Genomic DNA, 21,931 nt, shown 5'->3' on the forward strand with positions numbered 1-21,931 from the left:
GATAAACCCCCAATTACTGAAATTACTGCTTTTGTTCAAGCACAAACACTTCAGTGGAATAGCTGGGCCAAGAAGAAACAGAAAGCAGAAGGCAGAGCTGCTCAAAGGAATACAAAAAAAGTGCCACCTGCCCAAAAAGCAGGATGGGTGACACGTTGGTTTGTGCAAGAGGAACCAATCCCAGTTGCACTGAACTGGAATATTTGGGATTAAAGTTACTGTGACAAAAATCCCCTTTATTTAGAATTGGAGAATCCCAGAATGGTTTGGGTTGGGAGGGACTGGAAAACTCCTCCCCATGGGCAGGGACACCTTCCACTATCCCTGGTTGCTCCAACCTGGCCTTGGACACTTCCAGGGATGGGAACTCCACCACCTTCCAATGCCTGGCCACCCTGTCCAGGAAGAAATTCCTCCTGTTTTTCCTTTTGGAGTTAATAGCTCTGCTGGAAACCTTTCCCTGGGTCAGACTTAGATTATAACCCCAAGGCCAGACAGGGATCATCTCATGGAATCATGGAGTCCCAGGATGGTTTGGGTGGGAAGGAACCTTAAAGTCCATCCAGCACTGCTCCTTCTTCCCCTCGTTCCAGATACTCCCGGAATTGTACAGATGTTTTTACTAGGAAGTTATTCCAGAGGAAGATGGATTTTTCTCGTCAGGAGGGGGCTGCCAAGTGAAGTATTCCACTCTGTGCTTTTATGTTTATTCACTGCTGCGTGGAAGGGCCCCTCACCAAGCCTCAAAGTCCCCTTTAATGTCGGGGAAATATTGATTTATTTAAAAAAACCAAGGGTTTCACCCAGAGCTGAAGTTATAAATGATGTTTTATTTTAACAGCTCTGACTGTTACAACACAAATATTCCACCCCAAGAACCCTCTCAGTAACTAAAGATCTGTGAGTAAATATTTGGCTGCTGAAGTTTGAGAGCTGGATTTAGGTTTTTTTTCTATTTTTTGGTTTGGTCTTTTTTTTCCCACTGGGCTTCGTCTAAATTTTATTTGTTGATACCCTTTTTAAAGCACAGCCTGTGAGAGCAGAGCGAGTCTTGGCACCCAGGTACTGAGAACTCAAAATATGGGTTTGGAATATTGGAATATTAAAGCTCCATGGATTAATTTGGGGCTTTAATTGTTAACTGATTGTATAATTTTAATTATCCTTCCGGATCCCAACGAGCTGAGCATGGACAGCTGGAATAAACAGGTTAAATGTCTTGTCCTAGAGCAGATTTAGGAGCCATGGGAAGGATTTTCACTCAACCAGAGATGTTTTGCTGTCAGGGGACAATGATTTTAATGGACAAACACCACCATGATTTATTCAGCGCCAGCAAATTTCCCTCATCATTTCCCAGGAATAAAAGGCTGATTTTCAATTCCCAACTCCCATCAGAGCTCAGGAGCCTTGGGTGCCCACATCCCTGGGCACCTTCCCAGGAACTGGAAAGTGTGGAAAGACCTTTGAGAGCTGGAAAGACCTTGGTGGTCTTTGTAGAAAGGCCTTTGTGGTCTTTGTGGAAAGGCCTTTGAGAGCTGGAAAGACCTTTGAGAGCTGGAAAGACTTTTGTGGTCTTTGTGGAAAGACCTTTGAGAGCTGGAAAGACTTTTGTGGTCTTTGTGGAAAGGTCTTTGAGAGCTGGAAAGACCTTTGTGGTCTTTGTGGAAAAACCTTTGTGGTCTTTGTGGAAAGACCTTTGAGAGCTGGAAAGATCTTTGTGGTCTTTGTGGAAAAACCTTTGTGGTCTTTTTGGAAAGACCTTTGAGGTCTTTGTGGAAAGACCTTTGAGAGCTGGAAAGACCTCTGAGAGCTGGAAAGACCTTTGAGGTCTTTGTGGAAAGACCTTTGAGAGCTGGGAAGACCTCTGAGAGTTGGAAAGACCTTTGAGGTCTTTGTGGAAAGTCCTTTTAGAGATAGAAAGACCTTTGAGAGCTGGGAAGACCTTGGTGGTCTTTGTGGAAAGACCTTTGAGAGCTGGAAAGACCTTTGAGAGCTGGGAAGACCTTTGAGAGCTGGAAAGACCTTTGAGGTCTTTGTGGAAAGGCCTTTGAGAACTGGGAAGACCTTTCTGGTCTTTGTGGAAAGACCTTTTAGAGCTAGAAAGACCTCTGAGAGCTGGAAAGACCTTGGTGGTCTTTGTGGAAAGACTTTTGAGGTCTTTGTGGAAAGACTTTTGAGGTCTCTGTGGGAAGGCCTTTGAGAGCTGGAAGTGCTGCTCCTGTCACCCCCCAGTGCAGAGGTCCCACCCCAGCACCCATGAGGAAGAAAGACACGAAGCTGCTTCTCTTCCCACCTCCTTCTGACACAAACCCGCTTCGGAACCGGCCACAAAAAGCGCCCAAAACTGCTCAAATTTCACATTTCCGCCGCTCCAGCTCCAAGGCAAAGGCTCTGCCATGGGAGATACTTACTCTGGGAGGTGGAGAGGCTGGAGAAAGCTGCCTTGGTGCGCCCTGCCAGCCACTCCAGGCTCTCGTGCATGTTGGCCAAGGCCTTGAGGTCGCTGACGTCGCGCAGGATCTCCTGCTGAGGGATCAGTTTGTCGCCCAGGTTGCCGATGAGAACTTCGGATTCTTTGCCGAAAGCGGCCCTGAAATGCAAAGCAAAGCCACCCTCAGGGACACAGGACCACGGGACAGGGAGGGGAGACATCCATGTGATTAGTTCAGCTCTGCTTAAACCCAGGCTCAAGGCCTGGCTCAACAGGGCACATCAACTGCCCTGGGAATAAAGCAAATTCCAAATAAATAAAGGGCCTTTCCTCACTGTCCAGCTGTTTCTCTGTGGAGCTCAGTGTTCCTTATTCCCACGTTTTGTCCCCATTCCCATGGGATTTGCCAGTGCTGCAACAGGGGGTCACTTAAATCCCTCCTTTGTCAGACTTAATCCCCGGCTTAACTGAGCTCCTTGTTTGGTTTTCCTTTGTTAAAAAAAATCTTAATTTCTCCATTATATTTTTTTAACATGCCCAAACACAGCTTTATATCCGCCCAGTTTTCATGGATGATCCCAAGGATTTGTGGCATACTCTTGGCACGGTTCCAGCAGGGATGGGGGGAGAGGTCTCTGTCCTGGTTTCCCAAAGAATTATTGAGGTTGGGAAAGGCTCCAGGATCAGGAGTGCCACCAATCCCACTAAACCATGTCACCAAGTGCCACATGGGATGGTGATTCCAGCACTTCTCTGGGAATTCTGCAGGCACACCCTAATGGCCCTAATGATGTGATTTAGGATCATCCTAAATCTTGTTAAACAAGGCAGGGGGCTGCTGTTAAATCCTTGTGGAGAGGCTGGAAGTGTTGTTATCCCTGGAAGTGTCCAAGGCCAGGTTGGACGGGGCTTGGAGCAACCTGGGCTAGTGGGAGGTGTCCCTGCCCGTGACAGAGGGTGAGATGAGATGATTTTTAAGGTCCCTTCCAACCCAAACCATCCTGGAATTTTATGATTTCCAGGATCTTAAGCTGAATTTCCACGTTTCTGCTCTGCCTTCTCCCACTCCATCCCTGAGACAGAATTTAGGGGTACAAACTTTACCCCAAATATTTATGGGGTATTTTTGGGGTGTTTTTTGGGGTGTTTTGGGGGTATTTTTGGGGTGATTTGGGGTGTTGTTTTTAAGGTGTTTTCAGGGTATTTTGGAGGTACTTTTGGGGTGATTTTGGGGGTATTTTAGGGTGATTTTGGAGTGTTTTTCAGTTATTTCGCAGGTATTTCTGGGGTAAGGCTTTTTCCATTATTTTGGGAGGTGGTTTTGGGGTACTTTTGGAGCATCTCTGGGATATTTTGGGGTGTTCTGGGGTATTTTTGGATGCTTTTGGATGTATTTTGGGGATGATTTAGGGGCACTTATGGGGTATTTTTGGGGTGGGTTTTTAGGGCAACTTTGTGAGGTGTTTTTGGGGTATTTCTGGGATGGTTTGGGGGTTATTTTTTGGGGTGCTTTTGGGATAAATTCAAAGGCAAAGGTGGAGATGAGGATTAAATTGATGAATCCCAACTCAGGGACAGCTCTGTATCCTCCTTCTTCCACTTTGAAAAGCCTGGCAGAGCTGCTCATCCCTGCTGCTGGGTGAGCAAACATTCCTGTGACTCGACAGATTCCCTCCTCTCTCCAGGCTGCATCATCCCAAGATTCTGAGCTCCCACTCAGGGAACAGGGAAAATGCCAGTCTGGGCAAATCAGACCTGTTATTTCCAACAGCTTCACTCCCTCCTCCCATTTCCCAGCCAAATGCCAATCAAGGAAGTGATGAAAAGCAATGGGAATGTGCAGCCAGGCTTTTCTGACTCCCTGGAATCACAGAGGAGCTGTTCCTTCAAGGAATTCAGAGCCTGAGCCATTCCCAGTGGGCAGGGAAAGGCACAATCTGCCTCCTCAAAGCTTTCACTTGCCTGGAAAAGGCAGGATCTGGTTTGGAGACAACAAGTTGCCTGTGAAAGAACTCCCTCTGGAGGCACCAGAATTTCTCCTTTGACCCATTTCATTTTTTATTTTATTCATTTCATTTTTCATTTGATTCATTTGATTGGATTTTTCATTTGGGGTTGGGATGGGACGGAGGGAAAACCCCACCAGGTCATGGCTCCAATGGGAAGACAACTTTGGTACCACCAGTTTTGGGGATTCCTGCCCAGTACAACCCGTTGGCCCCTCCCTCAGGTTGCATTTGCTGCTCTCTTCGTCTCCTGGGTGATCAGAGCAGAACCATCAAGCAGGACAAGGATCTCTGGGAATTAAATCCCAGAGATTTAATCCCAATCCTTTCTTTCCTTCCCCAATCCCAGCCACTCCCCTGACTGGGATCACAGGCGTGATTCCTCAAATAACCTTGTCTGAACAACAGAGTGGAGCAGAAATCACACCAGGAGGGGTTGTTTAGGTTGGATATTAGGGAAAATTTCTTCCCAGAAAGGGCTATCCAGCCCTGGCACAGCTGCCCAGGGCAGTGGTGGAATCCCCATTCCCAGAGGGATTTAACAGCCGTGTGGATGTGGCACTTGGGGACATAGGTCAGTGGTGGCCTTTTCCCTAGCAGTGCTGGGGAAATATTTGGACTAGAAAATCTTAAAACCTTTTCTATTTTCTAAATGATTCCATGATTTTACTCACACCTGGGGACACCACAGCTACGAAAACACCACCAATCCTTTATTTCCAGCGGGAAACGCTTTCCAGAGGTTTCACCTCGAGACCCCTTCCCCGGCTTCCAAATTTATTTTACCTTATAAAGTCTTCCTCCTCCTCCCTCTTGGGTCTCAGCTGCTTGGGCTGGGCCATGTTGCTCCAGTTGGGCAGGGATTTTAGGAGCCTGCTGATGTCGTCGTCCTTGGCCCAGGACGCGCTGATCACCAGCTTCTCATCCGACTGCACGATGGTCCTGGGGGGGGAAAAACAGCCCCAAACACGTCACTGGGCTTCAGATCAACTCATCAAACCCCCCTGTCACACGTCAATTAGGCAGCAAGGAAGGGATCCGAGGTGGAATTCTGCCAGGATGAGACAACACAGGTGGGCAGGACATGAAATTCTCTTCAACTCGGAACTCTTGGTGCACTTTGAGAGAGCCCTTGAAGGGAAAAAGGGCCAAGTTCTCCCCAGCCTTGAAATCATGCAGCTTGTGATGTTTGACACAACTGCAGGAGGGGTCATTTGGTGTCCCCAAGGCCTGTTTGCTCCCTGCAATCCCAGCTGAGCTCACCAGCCACTGCTGACGCGTTGGGACTCTCCAACGCGGAATCCTGCCCAGGGCTGGTGACAATGAATTTGTCACATGCACTTACACATAAATTCTCCTTCTCTTCAAGTTCCACGTTCAATCTGCCACAGACAAAAGAGGGAATTTTGTTTCCAGCCACACAAGACCTCGGTGGCAACATTTGCTCTTGGCCTTCTGCTCCTTTCAGGAACTTGGTGTTTTTCCACTTAGGGGGGAAAAAAAAAGGTCTCTTTTTTTTTTTTTTTACCTCAGTGATAGCAGAGTGGGGGGAGAAAAGCTCCCCACCAGCATCTTTGACATCTGAGATGCAAAAAATCTGAATTTGATGATATCTGGCCATTTCTCTGCCAAGGCAAGACAACTGTTCCATTGGATGTATCAGTGCTTTGTCCTCTCCACATTTAAATGACTGAAGGAACAGTTCCCTTCCCTTGGGAGGCTATTTCACAGTTGAACAAACCTAACTCTTGGACTAAAAAAAAAAAAAACAACAAAACCCTCCTGATACGGTGCTTTATTGTGTTTTATTTGACTCAGTTCCATCCCACTGCTCCCTGAGATTTCCCTTTATGGCCTCAGCTCTCACCACTCCCACTGTTTGCTCTCCTCAGTTATTTACAGCCTTCTCGTAGGCCTTCGGTTGTCTGTGACTCCAAGACATTTTGGGGAGTCTCCTGATGGATTTATAGGGAGGACAGAGCTCCCTCTCTGTGTTTTAGGATCCTCATTATCCCCCATCCTCTAAATTCCTGTTGCTTTGTGGAGTCAGTGCTGGGGGAGGGCAGAGGGGAGGATGTTTGGCTGCTGCAACAAGCTGCAAACTCAGCTTGGACTCCTTGCTTTTCCAAGAGAGTTTTCCAAGGGTCTAATCCATGTGATTCCCCACTTTTCTCACCTTCTGGTGATGTGATTCTCATGGGTCCACAGAATCATGGAATGGTTTGTGGTGGAAAGGACATTAAAGCTCATCCAGTCCCACCCCCTGCCATGGGCAGGGACACCTTCCCCTATCCCAGGTCACTCCAAGCCCCATCCAACCTGGCCTTGGACACTTCCAGGGATGGGGAATCCTCTCTGAAGCCCTCACAGCCAAATTCTCCATTGAAATCAATAGGGAGCTTCAAAAAGTAATCCAAGTTGGGACAATTAACATGTCCCTGGGAATTATATCTCCACGTGTATCCCCTGGGAATTATATCCCCCTTCTCTCCCATGGCTGCAACACCTCCTAGTTTTTATTGGCAGGCTGGTTTTCCTCCAACCCCCCCCCTTTAATTAAGGAGATGTCATGGTTTGAATCTTGTTTTCCCCCAGAGGCTAGAAAAGTGGTAGACCCCAAGGGGTGGAAACCCCTGGAAGTTTTGGAGTTCTGTCCAATGGGCGCTCCTGCAAAAATGTAAACATATCACAAGCTCACCGGAAGAGATGAGTGGTAGTTTGGTTGTTGAAGGAGAGGTGGCCATGTTGTAGAGCCACGAGGAAGGGGCTCTGAGCCCCTTGGGCCCTCTGGGCCCTCCCAGCCCCTGGCTGGGGGCTGCGGGGACCTGGAATAGCATAAAGCTGGGCTAGGTGCCTGTAGTTATGCCGGGAGATGTTTTCTCCATGGGCGCAGAGCAGCAGCCGGCACTGACCAGAGAAACGGTGGCAGAGAGCCAGAGATAAGAACCTGAACTGAAGGAGCAGCAGAAGCAACATGCAGCACCAGAGAAAGGACTCCTGGAAGGAGAGCCGAAGAGAAAGAGAGCCAGCAGTCTGAGAGACAGAGTTCTGGGGGTAAGACTGTACCAGATCCCCTAAAACTCCCTTGAGACCCCTCTTGGAGAAGAGGGACATGGACTCCTATTAAGGAGAAGAGTTTTAGACATGCAGCACCAGAGAGAGAGAGGAGCTGAGAAGCTCAGAGCGTCCCGGAGCTGGACCGGGACGGCCAGAGGAATGTGGGGGGAGTTGACCTTGGCTCCCCCCCCTTGCACTGCTGCCACGGTGGCAGCCTGAGAGACAGGGCACAGAGGCCCTGCAAGGAGCTGAGTCTCCTGGAGATACCAGACCGTCACGAAGACCCCCCTGTGTCTTCGTGATATGACCGTGGTGATACGACCTTGTCTGGGGTTACGAAGCCCACGGAAGACCCCTCGGTTGGAGGCGATGGGGCCGAGAGAGGCTTGAATACCTCCCTCGTGAGTGCTGGCAGAAATCCAGCTATCAGCTGCTGCATGTGGAGAAGACAGACAGACTGCTGCCTCAGAAGATGCTGCTGTTCAGAGACTGAAAGGGATCTGTCCTTCTTTCCCTCCTGGACTTTTATTTGGAGGAGAGAAGAGATCTGGTCCACTGTAAATACTATATGTCGTGGTAGAGATAGTTGTGATCGTGTGTATAATGTGATGTGGTATTTATTTGTATAGTCATTGTAATATATTCCCTTTCCCCCACTTTGAGTCTGGTGTGTGTTTTGTCTGGAAAAACCCATCTCACATTAGGTTGAGATGTGGGAGGGGGAATGGAGCTAGGGGATTGGATTTTGGGGCTATCTCAAACCATGACAGGAGATGTTAAATAAGGTGGGACATCCCCAACCTCCATCAGACACCCAGTTTTCCCCACCAATTCCAGCCTCCTTTTCCCACACCTTTTCCTTCCAGCATCTTCCAACCAGTTTTTGACCTCCAGAACTTCCATCCATGTCAGTCCTAAATCAGGTCCTGGAGTAAATCATCCCAAGGCAGGATGAGAGGTTTTGCTACAGCTCAAAATGCTTCCTTTCCAACTCCCACCTCCTCCTCCCAAACTCCTCAGTCATTATTCCTGCTGTTCCAATGAGGAATGCTGGGTTATCCTGGGCTGGATCCAGGGGCTCCATCACTCAGCAGGACAGAGGAGGAGGAAAATAAGATGGGAAAAAACCTTGTGGCTCGAGCTTTTAATTGTGGGACAGACATATATTTTGGAATATCAGCTTGGGCCAGCTGTGTCCCCTTCCCAAAATCCTGCCTTCTGGTGAGGGGGAATGTTGGAGAGATGCTTGTGGCTGAAACACTGGTGTGTGACCAGCATTTTTCCAGCTCCAAATGGAAAAAATTAACTCCATCCATGGAGAAAATTAACTCCATCCCAGCCAGATCCAGTGCAGGGTCATCTGCTTAACCAGTGTAATGGTCACCTCATTCATCCCCAGCTCTCTGGGCCAAGGAAAATGCCATAATTTGGAATGATTCCTTTCTCTTCCCATGGCCAAGGTGATGTTTCCACGCTGAGCTCTGCTCAGTTAAAAATCCCAGATTTAAAATCCCAGGTACCTCCAGCCTGAGGGACACAAATCCTGTCCCAAAAAGAGCCCAAAACCCCACAACTTAAACCCCCCAGAATTTAAAGCAAGAAGGGGAAGATGCCAATGAGAAGCATCATTCCCTGGGGGAATCAAGAAATCCTGTCTGCCCACAGACCCCACGTTTTTGGATGAATTAATCTGCTCCTCCTTTCCTTATCAATTAAAAAAAAAAAGAGGGGTTTAGATTTGGAAACATTTCCAGTCAGGTTTTGTTTTTTATTATTTCCCTCTTTTGAGAGATCCAAGCCCAGTTATTTCCCACTGCACAAATTTAGGCTGAGTCCAGCTTGGTCACCACAAGCTGATGGAGAGAGCTGAGCACCTCCAGAGGGTTTAAGTCACTTTTTAGTAGGATGAACCACTTTTTGGGGGCATCCACCTCTTTTCAGAGACTAAAAAAAGGCTTGTTCGGGTGAGTGATGCCTTTACTCAGAGCCTTCAAACAGGCTGAAAAATGTGCAAGATGATGGTTGCTCAAGGGAGAGAGGATGAAGATGAGGGTGGACACACAGGGTGGAGCCTAAAGCTGGCAATGAAATAACTAAATATTGGCCAATTCCTGCAGAAAGACACGGGAAAAGATTAGTTTTAGCACTCAAGGTTGTCTGAGAAGGGTGTTGGAAAAAGTGAAGAAGCAACCTGTGAACTGGTCGGGGTTCTCCCTGTCCCTGTGACACCTTGTATGGCCTTTTAGTGCCTCTCAAAGCCTCATAAAACTGGTTTTATCCCACAAGGAGAGCCACTTCCACAGGAATCTGCTGAAGGGTGAGGGCTGGACAAGGCTGAAGAAAAGCACTGCCAGCACAGCAGGAGGTTCTGGGGCTCTATCTCCCATTTTAATTGACATTTTCATCCCCAAGCCCTCTTATGGATTAGCTGGAAAACATTTGTCAACAGTTTGTGTCACGTTGAAATTGGAATTTGGATGGATGTGTAACCTTGCAGGAGACACCTCACCTCCATTAAATATAAAACTCCTGGAATTCCTCATCCATTAAAACATGAAATCCTGGGGTTGCTACTTAGATAAATGACCAAGCCATTCATATCCAGCCCTGCTGGGTTTCCCTTTTCATAATCCCTAAGGAATAAGAGCCAAATGGGACTCGGACACAGACAATCCCAGCTGTGCCTTTCCTGCTGTTGTTCCTTCCAGTCCTTCCTGAGCTTCTCCACAAAGAAAATCTCCCTTGGAGGAGCCTCTCCTTGAGCACATTTCACTCATTTTTGTCCATATTCCCCTTGAGGAAACACAGGGGGAAGGAACCAATGCCATGTGCAAATCCTACATCCCCTGGCTTCCCAAATTCCCACTGCCTTGACATCCCAAGAAGAGACGCTCCCTTGCTCCGGGAGATCAATTCCCAGCTCCGATAAATCAATTTATCCGGATTTTAAGCAGCTAAAAATAACCCTCCCTCCACTAAATTTCGAGATTTGCCCAGCTCAGCTCCAAGGAAAAACCCTGGAGCAAAGGGTGAGGCTGCCTGGAGCCGTAGGGATCCGAGATCCCTGCAGAGGGCACAACATCCCTGCGGATGGAACCGCCCAGGAAAACCTGGGAGCTTGCTCTGCTCCTCCACATCATTTGAAATGGATATGGATTTCTATTTCTATTTTCACTCGCTCATTTGCCAGCAGCAAAAACGAGAACATTTCCTGTTTCTCCTCCTCCTCCTCCTCCTCCTCCTCCTCCTCCTCCCGCTTGTAATCAGGAGATCACCAAATTAGGCCCGGCCTAATTACTCCCTCAGCAGGTGCCAAAGCCAGGAATGGCACCAGCAAAAAAAAAAAAAAACCACCAGGAAGGAAGGAAGGACCTTGGAGTTCAAGCCAAACAAATCACATCTATTGTCTGGCTCCAGGCAGCAAAGTTTTCCTATAAAAAAGGAACATTTTGGACAATGGCCCACGGGCAGGGAGCAATTCCTGTGAGAGCTCAGGCGAAGTTTATTATTAATAATAATAATGAGCTGCTCAGCAGATGAAGCTTTTCCTCAATGAAACCAGGCAATGGGAAAGAATTCCTTGCTCAGGAAACACAAGGGGCTTTTTCAGCTTCCCCCTGCCACCAGCAAGCCCCAATTAGCCATTAAGGGGATTATGGAGAGCAGCAATTACTGCCCACATTTAGTGGCTTTCAATGGCACTATTTATCCCTGCATGATCCTGGTGCTCCTCTCCAGGGAGAGGGCCATTTTACAGCTGGAATACTGGGATGGACAGAGAAGAAGGTATTTATTGACAGTGACACAGGAAAACTGTGATAAATCAAATACCCAAAGGGCTTCAAGGGAACAACCCTATGTCCAGTGGGATCACACTGCCTTCGGCTCCCACACCGTGGCCAGGGAAGAAGTTAGAAATGGATCATCCCAAAAATGCTGATGAGCAAGGAGGGAGCATTTGATGGCCCCCCTGAAAGAGTAAATTTACAGAATTGTGTTGGGAGGGGTTCACAAAACCCAGTGCGTGTGGATTTACAGGGTTATTAATCCCCAGAATCAGAGAATCCTAGAAATGTTACAGTTGGAAAAGTCCTCTGAGATCATGGAGTCCTCCCACTCCCCCAGCACTGCCAAGGCCACCAATGACCCACATTCCCAAATGCCACATCCACATGGATTTTAAATCCCTCTAGGGATGGGGACCTCACTCCTGCCCTGGGCAGCCCCTTCCAATGCCTGACCACCCTTTCAGGGAAGAAATTTCCCCTGATTATCCAATATAAACCTTCCCTGGTGTAACTCAGAACCATTTCCTTCCCACACTGAAATTCCTACAGTGCCATGAGACCTGAGTACCCAGATCTCAACTTAATTAATTCAAATTGAGCTGAATCCCTTGCAAATGCTCCAGTGAAGAACCTGATTTGCTTCACAAGAAAGCAACAGCCACAAACAGCTGTTCAGTTTAAAGATGGGACTTCATACTCTCAGTTTTCAACCTGAGGTGACCTTTTATCACAGAGTCACAGAGTGGTTTGGGTTGGAAAGGACCTTCAAGACCACCCAGTTCCAACCCCGACACCTCCCACTATCCCAGGTTGCTCCAACCCGGCCTTGGACACTTCCAGGGATCCAGGGGCAGCCACAGCTTCTCTGGGCAATCTGTGCCAGGGCCTCCCCACCCTCAGTCAAGGATTTCTTCTCAATCTCTAATCTTACTACTCTCTGTCAGTTTGAAGCCATTCCCTGTGTCCTGTCCCTCCATCCCTTGTCCCAAGTCTCTCTCCAGCTCTGCTGGAGCCCCTTTAGGCCCTGGAAGCTGCTTTTAAGGCAAGAGCTGGACTAGTTTCCAAGCTCTACCACCACTGTCATCCACACTCCAAGAGCCTAAACCAGGTGTGATGTGGATAAAGCCAAGACCCTCCACGGGATCCTTATTTCAGCTTTTTTCCCCTGCCTGGAAAGAAACCTCCGTGACCATCCCGGCAGAGGCAATTCCAGAAGCGACTCCTGCCTTCCCAGGGCAAAATCCCAACCCCCCAAAGAGCAGGTGAACTGGTCCTCAAGCTTTGGTACCTGTAGGCCAGGGTGCAGGTGTCCTTGTACTCCTGGAGCTTCACGCACACCATGTTGAGGAACTGATCCGAGTACGCGCTCAGGTCGTGCATCAGGTTCATCAGGTCCTGCACCGTCTTCTCCACAATCACCGTGCTCTGGGAGAGGGAACAGAAGCCAAGGGATTGATGCCTCAGAGCTTTCTGGGTTTTATTTTTTGTTTTGTAGATTTTAGAAGTAGTTGTGTAGCAAATGTAGATTTTAATGTCGCTGTATTACATCCCTTACCCTTAACACAGCAGTTACACATCCCCAACTCTGTTACCCCACCCCAGATCAATCCCTCTGAATTCCCTCAGCATGTTTAGGCTTCTTGTCAAGGTAGAATTGTAGAAAAACACCCTAAGGCCTGGACCAGAAGATATCCCACAGACACAGTGACCTTCAAGCCCAGAACTGTTGGATTCCAAAAACTGGATATGAGAAAAAGGAAAACTGCTGAGTTTAAACAAAGCCTTGGGCTGACAGAGACTGGGAAAAAACCTCCATCTGGAGTCCAGACAAGGATCCATTGATGTCTGGGGTTTGGAATGTTCTGCCCAATCCTGGAGAAACCATGCCCTGATCTCATCAAACCTGTGCAGAAAACCTTTTGTGTTTTATCTCTCCCTTTGTGTCGCCTGTTCCCCTCTGTAAAATCCCCGAGATAAAGTAGGGTTTTGCCCCTGAGGTAATTCCTAAGACCCCAAGATGTGTTCACCTGGGCTTTCCCCTTATGTCACCCTTCTGAAACTCCCCGATTTTAATAACATGAATATGTAAACCCCCTGTTAAATATGTAAACTCTAAACCCTTTAAAGATGAACTCGTGAGTCCAAATAAACTATTCCAGTTTTCTGCCTCCATTGGGATCATGTTCATTTATTGACCTCTGCACAGAACTTTGGAGGAACTCCAAGGACTGGATGTGCTGCAGAGAATATGAAGATGAGGAAGAAGGAAGGGGTCCTGAAGACCCCAAACCCAATTCCTGAAGGGGCGTGTCAGGGGACAGAAGAAGAAGGGTTTGAATGCCAGGTCTGAAGGTTTGGATTTCTGAGCTGGTTGCTGAGGCCCAGCAAAGTTCACCAGGCCTTTCCTTCACCAGAGGGAACCTCAAAGTGAAAAACTGTGTGATTTTTTAGAGGGATGAGGTGCCCAGAGCCCGAATTGCTGTTCCACATCCCACAGATCCCAGAATCACTGAGGTTGGAAAAGACCTCCATGAGATCAGGGAATCCAAGCTTTGATCACCACCTTGTCAGCCAGAGCAGAGCACTGAGTGCCACTAAGACCCTGGACAGAAGGAGGTGCCATATATCCAATAATGTCCAAGATTTCAACAGCTCCATAGGAATTCTGGGATTTCCCAGGCACCCCAAGGTGACCTGTCCCAGTTTGTGTTTATAATGTCGTGGGTTGTGTTTAATTTGGTAGCTGCAAACAAGACAAGGGGAAGGTTATCAAAGTCCCAGGTTGATATAAATTGAATTATTAATAGTCTTTATGATAGAGTGAAGGGTTATTCCTGACCCTCCTCCTCAGTCAGGGCACACCCCACTCCTCAGCAAGGTGGGGTTTAGGGAAGGTTTAGGCCCCGCCTAAGCTGCTCCTGATCCGTCCTTGGCTCACAACAGCACTTGGAGGAAAAACCTCACTTCTCTTTGGTTCCTCCTGTATCTTATTAAGCAAATCACAGGAATTAACCCATCTTTCATCCTGTAATTAGCAATAATTTGGGATTATTTTGTCCCAAATTATTTGTCCCAGCCTGAAGCAGTTGCTGCTCGGATGCTCCTGTTTACGAAGCTTCTCCTGTTACTAAATAATAAACAAACATTCAATAAATTTTTAATAAATAATCAATCCCACCCCGGGCTTGATGTGCACAGAGGCAGAACAACCAACCCTAAAGGACTTGTCACCTGGAGATGTCCCCAGGAAATGGAGCCCAGGGCAGCGTGGAGGGGCCGTGGCAGCCACGGGGCCGATTTCACACCCAGGGGCTCTGAGCACGGATCATTAACTCCAGGATTCCAACGTCTCCCAGGCTCACTGCTGTCCCTGCCTGCTGTGCCCAGAGAGGGCAAAAGCAGTGTTTTAAGAGTCCACCCAAATCCCACTAAAATCGTGGAATCACGGAATGGTTTGGGTTGGAAGGGACCTTAAAGATCATCTCGTTCCAAGCAGGGACACCTTTCACTAGCCCAGGTTGCTCCAGCCTGGCCTTGGACACTTCCAGGGATCCAGGGACAGCCACAGCTTCTCTGGGAAATCCATTCCAGCCCCTCCCCACCCTCCCAGCCAGCAATTCCTTCCCAATATCCCATCTAGCCCTGCCCTCTGGCACTGGGAAGCCATTCCCTGTGTCCTGTCGCTCCAGGCCTTGTCCCCAGTCCCTTTCCAGCTCTCCTGGAGCCCCTTTAGGCCCTGCAAGGGGCTCCAAGGTCTCCCTGGAGACTTCTTTTCTCCAGCGGAACATTCCCAGCTCTCCTAGCCTGGCTCCAGAGCAGAGGGGCTCCAGCCCTTGGAGCAGCTCCGGGGCCTCCTCTGGACTCCCTCCAGCAGCTCCACATCCTTCAGGAATGTTGTTCCCAGGGCTGGATGCAGCTCTGCAGGGGAGTCTCACCTCAGGGGGCACAGGGAGAGACTGATCTGGCTGGAGAGTAAAGTCATGTCCATGAATGTTGAGCTGTTAAATGTGTGGAAATGACACAGTAATTCGGGGAAATCAGATCCATCAGATCCATCAGATCCACTGGACACAGTCAGGCCTTCCCTGCATTTGGGCTGGTGGAGGAGCTGCTCCTCTTCAACCCTTAATCAGCACCCAGATGGCTCAAAGATGCCTTCATGGACACTGTGTCAGCAGAGGAAAAGGTGACTCTCTCACCTGCTGACCTGAGCCAGGAGAACACCTCCAAGTGCTCAAATGGAAAATATTGGAGTTGCTGCGTGGCCTCAGTCCAAGTCTCCTACTGGGGATTGATCCTGAGGAGTTAAAGTTCACATTTATACACAGGGAATAAAAGAAAAATAGAAAAATCCCTCCTAGCTCGTGTAAAACATGGAAGACAAAAGCAATTTCTCTCCTCTTTGTGTGAACAATCAGATTTTTCCTTTTCCACTGGGATTTCACTGGTCAGGGGCAGGTGGGGTTTCCAGCAGATCTGTGAGATCAACTGACCTCTTGTAGCTTATCAGGAGAAGGATCTGTCCAGGATCTTCCAGGATCCTCAGGTGACTTCCAGGATCCTCAGGAAGATCCAGAAGGATCTTCCAGGACCCTCAGGTGACAACAAACCCCTTGGGTTGGACGTGCAACCACACAAGGAGGAATCAAACCTGGTCTCGATCCAGCTCATCTCAGTTTCTTTACAGAACTCAACATTTGAAAAAAAAAACAAAACAACTTATAAATCCACAACTTCACGTAACAACTTAAAAATCTACAACTTCACATTAAAAGACAAGGCATTGCTGGTTTCTACGTGGCTTCTCCCACTTATTTCTGCTCCCTGCAACATGAGAAGCCTGCCAATGCCTGGATGTCACAATGAAACCTTTGGATTTTGGAATAAACCCTTTGGATTTCAGGGAAACACAAAGCCACCGGGGATGATTAAAAAAAAAAACACGGGAGGGGCGAAAAAGGGAAATTACCATATGAAAGGAGGCACTGCCAGACACGTTAAGGGCTATTTTTCTGGGACATTTTAACCTCTTCCAAAGCAATCCCGACACATCTGTACCAGTGGAGAATCAGATTTTTCCTTTTCCACTGGGATTTCACTGGTCAGGGGCAGGTGGGGTTTCCAGCAGATCTGTGAGATCAACTGACCTCTTGTAGCTTATCAGGAGAAGGATCTGTCCAGGATCTTCCAGGATCCTCAGGAAGATCCAGAAGGATCTTCCAGGACCCGCAGGTGACAACAAACCCCTTGGGTTGGATGTGCAACCACACAAGGAGGAATCAAACCTGGTCTCGATCCAGCTCATCTCAGTTTCTTTACAGAACTCAACATTTGAAAAAAAACCCCAACTTAAAAATCCACAGTTTCATGTAACAACTTAAAAATCTACAACTTCGCATTAAAAGACAAGGCATTGCTGGTTTCTACGTGGCTTCTCCCACTTATTTCTGCTCCCTGCAACATGAGAAGCCTGCCAATGCCTGGATGTCACAATGAAACCTTTGGATTTTGGAATAAACCCTTTGGATTTCAGGGAAACACAAAGCCACCGGGGATGATTAAAAAAAAAAAAACACGGGAGGGGCGAAAAAGGGAAATTACCATATGAAAGGAGGCACTGCCAGACACGTTAAGGGCTTTTTTTGTGGGACGTCTTAGCCTCTTCCAAAGCCCTCTTCCAAAGCAATCCTGACACATCTGCCGGAGCCTCTGGGGACACTCTGTGTTGCCAGGACAGCTGGATTCGTTAGCAGGGCCGGGGGAATCCTCTGAAAGTCGGCGCCGGGAAATGAAAGGCAGCGCTCTTGTGTTATCCCAGAGTTACAACCCAGTTGCCTCTGACCCATCCGGGTTCATTAAGAGCAAATGGATGTGATCAAAGGATAATTTCGTGGCGAGACACTTCAATGGAGGCTTTAAAAAAAACCCCAACAAACCCACAGAATTCATTTACAGCAGGAGAGCACTCCAGGTAAAAGAGTCCAGCTGGAGGGGAGTTTGTAAAGATCCCTTAAAATGCAGTTTCAGGACAAGGAAGTTCGTTCCCAACCATCCTCGACACGTGGAAGTTCAAAACAATGGGTCAAGGATACACAAACTTCCAGGTTTTCATGGAATGGTTTGGGTTGGAAGGGACTTGAAAGATCATCTCTTTCCACTCCTTGCCATGGGCAGGGACGCCTTCCACTGTCCCAGGTTGCTCCAAGCCCTGTCCAGCCTGGCCTTGGACACTTCCAGGGAGGGGAAGAGTCATTTTATTTTCCCCAACTGTTCAATAATTCCTTTGGGATTACTGCCTTGTGAGAGTTTTCCAAAGGACTGGATTCATTTACAGCAGGAGAGCACTCCAGGTAAAAGAGTCCAGCTGGAGGGCAGTTTGTAAAGATCCCTTAAAATGCAGTTTCAGGACAAGGAAGTTGGTTCCCAACAATTCCTCGACATGTGGAAGTTAAAAACCTCCAGTTCCACTTCTGCTATGGGCAGGGGCACCTTCCACTAGCCCAGGTTGCTCCAACCTGTCCTTGGACACTTCCAGGGATCCAGAGGCAGCCACAGATTCTCTGGGAAATCCATTCCAGCCCTTCCCCACCCTCCCAGCCAACAATTCCTTCCCAATATCCCATCCATCCCTGCCCTCTGGCACTGGGAAGCCATTCCCTGTGTCCTGTCCCTCCAGGCCTTGTCCCCAGTCCCTCTCCAGCTCTCCTGGAGCCCCTTTAGGCCCTGCAAGGGGCTCTCAGCTCTCCCTGGAGCCTTCTCTTCTCCAGGGGAACCCCCTCCAGCTCTCCCAGCCTGGCTCATTCCCCCAATTTCCAATTAAACTGAGCCCCCTTTTCCAGCCTCTCAGGTCAGAACCAGCCAATCTCTCCCTCTGTGTTTTCCCACACCGTGCAGGACATGGATTTAACTCTGGGCTGCAACTCAGCTCTTCTTCCCTGTCCTGAATGACCACCAGGGGCTGATTTTTACTCACAGCAGCTGATTTGTCCCAGCAGAAACTAATTTTGCCACCATCAAGACAGAATAATGTGGAGGTAACTCCACATGGAAAACTTTTTCCAAGGAGAAATTCTCCACTCCATGATCTGCCCTAAAAAGCAACTGGACTTGATGGTTGTGACACTTCTTCTCTTCAGAAATCAGCCCAGAAAAAGGGAAAAAAATCCTTTTCTTTGTGACCTCCTGAATACCTATGGCTTTGGAATACTTTCCAAGCTCCTGATTTCCTTTATCCCAGCCTTCCAAGGCACAGCTCCAAAGCAGATGGGAGCTGAAGCTGGGTCAGAGCAGAGCATAGATGAGCTTTGTGTTTTTTAACAGTGTAATTACCCACATTAACAGTTTGGGGTGCTGGATCCTCCATCCCTTAGAGGCTCCAAATCAGGCACAGGTGCCTCCCTGAAAGATTCCGGAGTCAGGGATTTGATGAAGGAATTGCTGGGTGAAGAAATTACCGGGTGAACTTCCAGGGCTGATTGTGCTGCACATCTCACATGTATTTATTCTGATTTTGAGCTCCAAACAACTTCATGCCCAAGTTATGCTTAAAAAAAACCCCAGCCAACAAAAAAGCACCTTCCCACCCCTGGAGCTCTGGCCCAGGAATGTCTCAAAGCAGTGGAATTTTGATTCTCCAGAGCCAGCAAAGCAAAAATGTCCACTCAAAACACACCCAAACTATTCCAAGCTCCTGAATTCCCCACAGCAAAATGGGAATTCCCAGCACACCAACCCTCAGCCAGCATGCCCAGGAGATTCCCAGCAGGACAAAAAGGGTTGGATTCAATGGGAAGGATTCAATGGATTCAATTAAGGTGAAGGTTGGAAAGGACCCCTCAGATCATCGAGTGCAACCATCAACCCACCGCTAAACCACGTCCTCAGGTGCCACATCCACGTGGTTTCTGAACACGTCCAGGGATGGAGATTCCACCACTTCCCTGGGCAGCCCATTCCTGACATTTCACAACCCTAAAACCACCAAGAATCCCTCTGCCAAGGTGGTCCCACCTCCAAAAACATGCTGGAAATCACAGCCTGGAAGTATCTGCTGGAGGAGACACCATTCCATAGTCTTCAAACCACCAAACACACATCCCTGATCCCAAGCTGACCCCGGTTACAAGCTCAAAAAGCAGGGAATAGACAAGTTATCACTTGGACAAGGATTTATTCCCAGTGCAGTGCAGATGAGCAGGGAAGGAAAAATCTGGTTGCCCACAGGGGGGAAAGTTTGTGCCAGTCCCACCTTCCAGCCCTTATTTTCCTCTCCCATCCCAGGCTCTGGCACTTGAGACATTTAAATTCTCCTGGAATGATGCAGCAGTAACAGCATAATAAGGAATATCAGCGCCTTGGCAGGGAGATGGACTGGATAATTTAGCAGCTCTTCTGGATCTCTGATCCTGCTGAGTTCTGGGGATGTTATTAAAGGCATTTTTTAAGGGATTTTAATTTACTCCTCTAAATGGATTCCCATCCATTCACTCCCCCCCCCCAGTGAATGTTGTCAGGGACATTGAATGTTGTCAGGGACATTAGGGAGGTGATAAAATAGCTGGAGCTTCCCTGCTGCTTTTAATGTGTTCCATACACAGGGAAAGTCATTAGCTCTTCCCCTTTAATCCACTCTCTCCACAACAGTTTATCACTTCAAAGTGCCAAACACTCTCCCTTTATTAATCCATGGACATTTGTGCAAGGAAAAGGAGGCACAGCCATTTGTTGCCAGCATAGTTTGTACCATGAGAGCTCAGCCTCGACATTTCTCCCCCTTCTCCTGCCCAGAATATTCCTACAAGTGGCTCTTCTCCGGGTTTTCCAGGGCTCTCCTGACTAGAGGGAAGCTCCTGGCAAGGTGATAATTTGTTTTGTGTGTGGCAAGCAGCAGGTTTTCCCAATCCTTTGAGGTCCTGGCTCTGGAACATCATAGAATCATAGAATCAGCTGGGTTGGAAAGGACCTCTGAGATCATCCAGAGAGGGGGCAGCCCCGGGAGGGGAAGGCACAGGGACCACGAAAAGAGCAGCTGAGTGAGGAAAAAACAAAAGGATTTGGGAAAAAAAAATAGATGGAGAAAATCTTGGTGGGGCTGAGGCCCTGAAGATGATGATGATGTTGTGCCCCTGGATTTGTGCTGTGGACATCAGGGCAAAGACTCTGATGTCTAAATTCACCACATGATGGGCTGAGTTCAGCTGGAACTCTGGTAAATCTAAGAGATCACCACAAAACAAGTGACCCCGTTGCACTTCCCAGTTCCCCAGGATGAGCATTTCCACTCCTCTGAGCTCCTGGCAAGGAGGACAAACAGTTGTTTGTCCATGAGCCTCTCAGCAGTTTAACAACCAGCTGGAAGGAACTCGGGATTTGTGGCAGAGCCAAGCCCTGAGCGACGGCAAAACCACCTTTCAAAAACACAGCACAGGCAGTTGTTGCCTTTTCCCCCCAAATCCCATTCTAGGAGGCAAAAAAAAACCCCAAAATTTTAATTTTAGGAAGCTCTTGTCATTATGCAAAACTTCCTAAGCTGGAAATTAAGAAAAGAGAATTGTCTCTTGTCCTGCCACAGGAAGCAGAGGGTTAAAAACATCTATCATTTCATTAATTCTGATGGTTTGCTTTTTTTTGCAGTTACTCTTGTGGCACGAGCAGGGTTCAAACTGACCAATTTAAGGGCAGCTCAGGGTGTCTGTGCACAAATCAGGAAATGAAACCCCCACTGGGTGAGCCCATGCTGAGGGATGAGCAGTAACAGCCACCCCTCAACCCCCGGGCAGCGCCGGAACGAGCGGCTCCCGCTCCGCAAATGCATCCATAGATCTTCCCTTCCCGTGTGGAACTGGGACATGGTTTCCTGACAGCCCCATCTCCCCTTCCCAGGCAGATGGCTCCCTGCAGCCCATCTCCCAGAGGCCTCCCAGGCAGTTCTGGATGGCCGGGAACGAGCCTGTTGTTCCACCCGTTATTTCCCTGCGCTAGCGACAGCGGAGTCGTCGTCCTGTGAATAAACCCATTTAGGGAGCAGAGGAAGCCAAACTTGGCACCAGCAGAGCAGGGATAGAGCCATCCACAAAACATTCCTCTATTAACCAAACAGCAGCACTTCCAAACCCAGCGGGGTCACGGCAAAGCCCTGCTGGGAAACAGAAATTAGCTCCGAATGGAGATCATTTGTCTCCTGGATGTTGTCATATCTGTGAGATCCCCCCTGCTCGGAGGAGGGACACTGCCAGCCAGTGATGGGGATGAATTCCAAGCTTTTTTGGAAGGCAGGTGGCACTCGAGATCCCTCCCGTTGTCCCCTTGCCTCTGGCAGAGCGCTTGGAAACGCCAGAGAGAGCGGAGAAGAAATTAATCTCCAACGTCAAGATGCTGCAATTAATGGCAGCAAATTTCACTCAGTTCCTCACAGAAGTAGCTCAGTTACCACCAGGTTACCACTCAGTTAATGCTTCCTTGGATTTTTGGTTTATTCCTACGTAGGACAAACAGGGAAAAAACAGAAAAAACAGGGCCAGGCACGATGGGGAACAGGCATCAAACAGTGAAGAAACGGGACCATCATCCCATCTGGGGTTTGCACAGGGCAGGAAGCAGCTGGACATTTTGGGATGGCTACTGAGTAAAAAATACGGAATTTTTTG

General features: G+C 48.4%; 1 protein-coding gene across 1 annotated transcript in view; it reads right to left on the minus strand.

The window, feature by feature from the left end:
• Positions 1-21,931, minus strand: part of EXOC4 (exocyst complex component 4) — a 256,416-nt gene that overhangs the window by 37,990 nt on the left and 196,495 nt on the right. The window contains exons 9-11 of the mRNA XM_018083577.3: positions 12,574-12,710; positions 5,227-5,382; positions 2,415-2,593 (exon numbers count right to left, since the gene is read on the minus strand). Of these exons, the coding sequence (XP_017939066.2) occupies positions 2,415-2,593; positions 5,227-5,382; positions 12,574-12,710 (472 nt within the window). The remainder of the gene's footprint in view (positions 1-2,414; positions 2,594-5,226; positions 5,383-12,573; positions 12,711-21,931) is intronic.

Source organism: Manacus vitellinus, unplaced genomic scaffold, assembly GCF_001715985.3.
Source record: "Manacus vitellinus isolate BGI_N305 unplaced genomic scaffold, ASM171598v3 scaffold_65_pilon, whole genome shotgun sequence".
Lineage (NCBI taxonomy): Eukaryota > Metazoa > Chordata > Aves > Passeriformes > Pipridae > Manacus > Manacus vitellinus.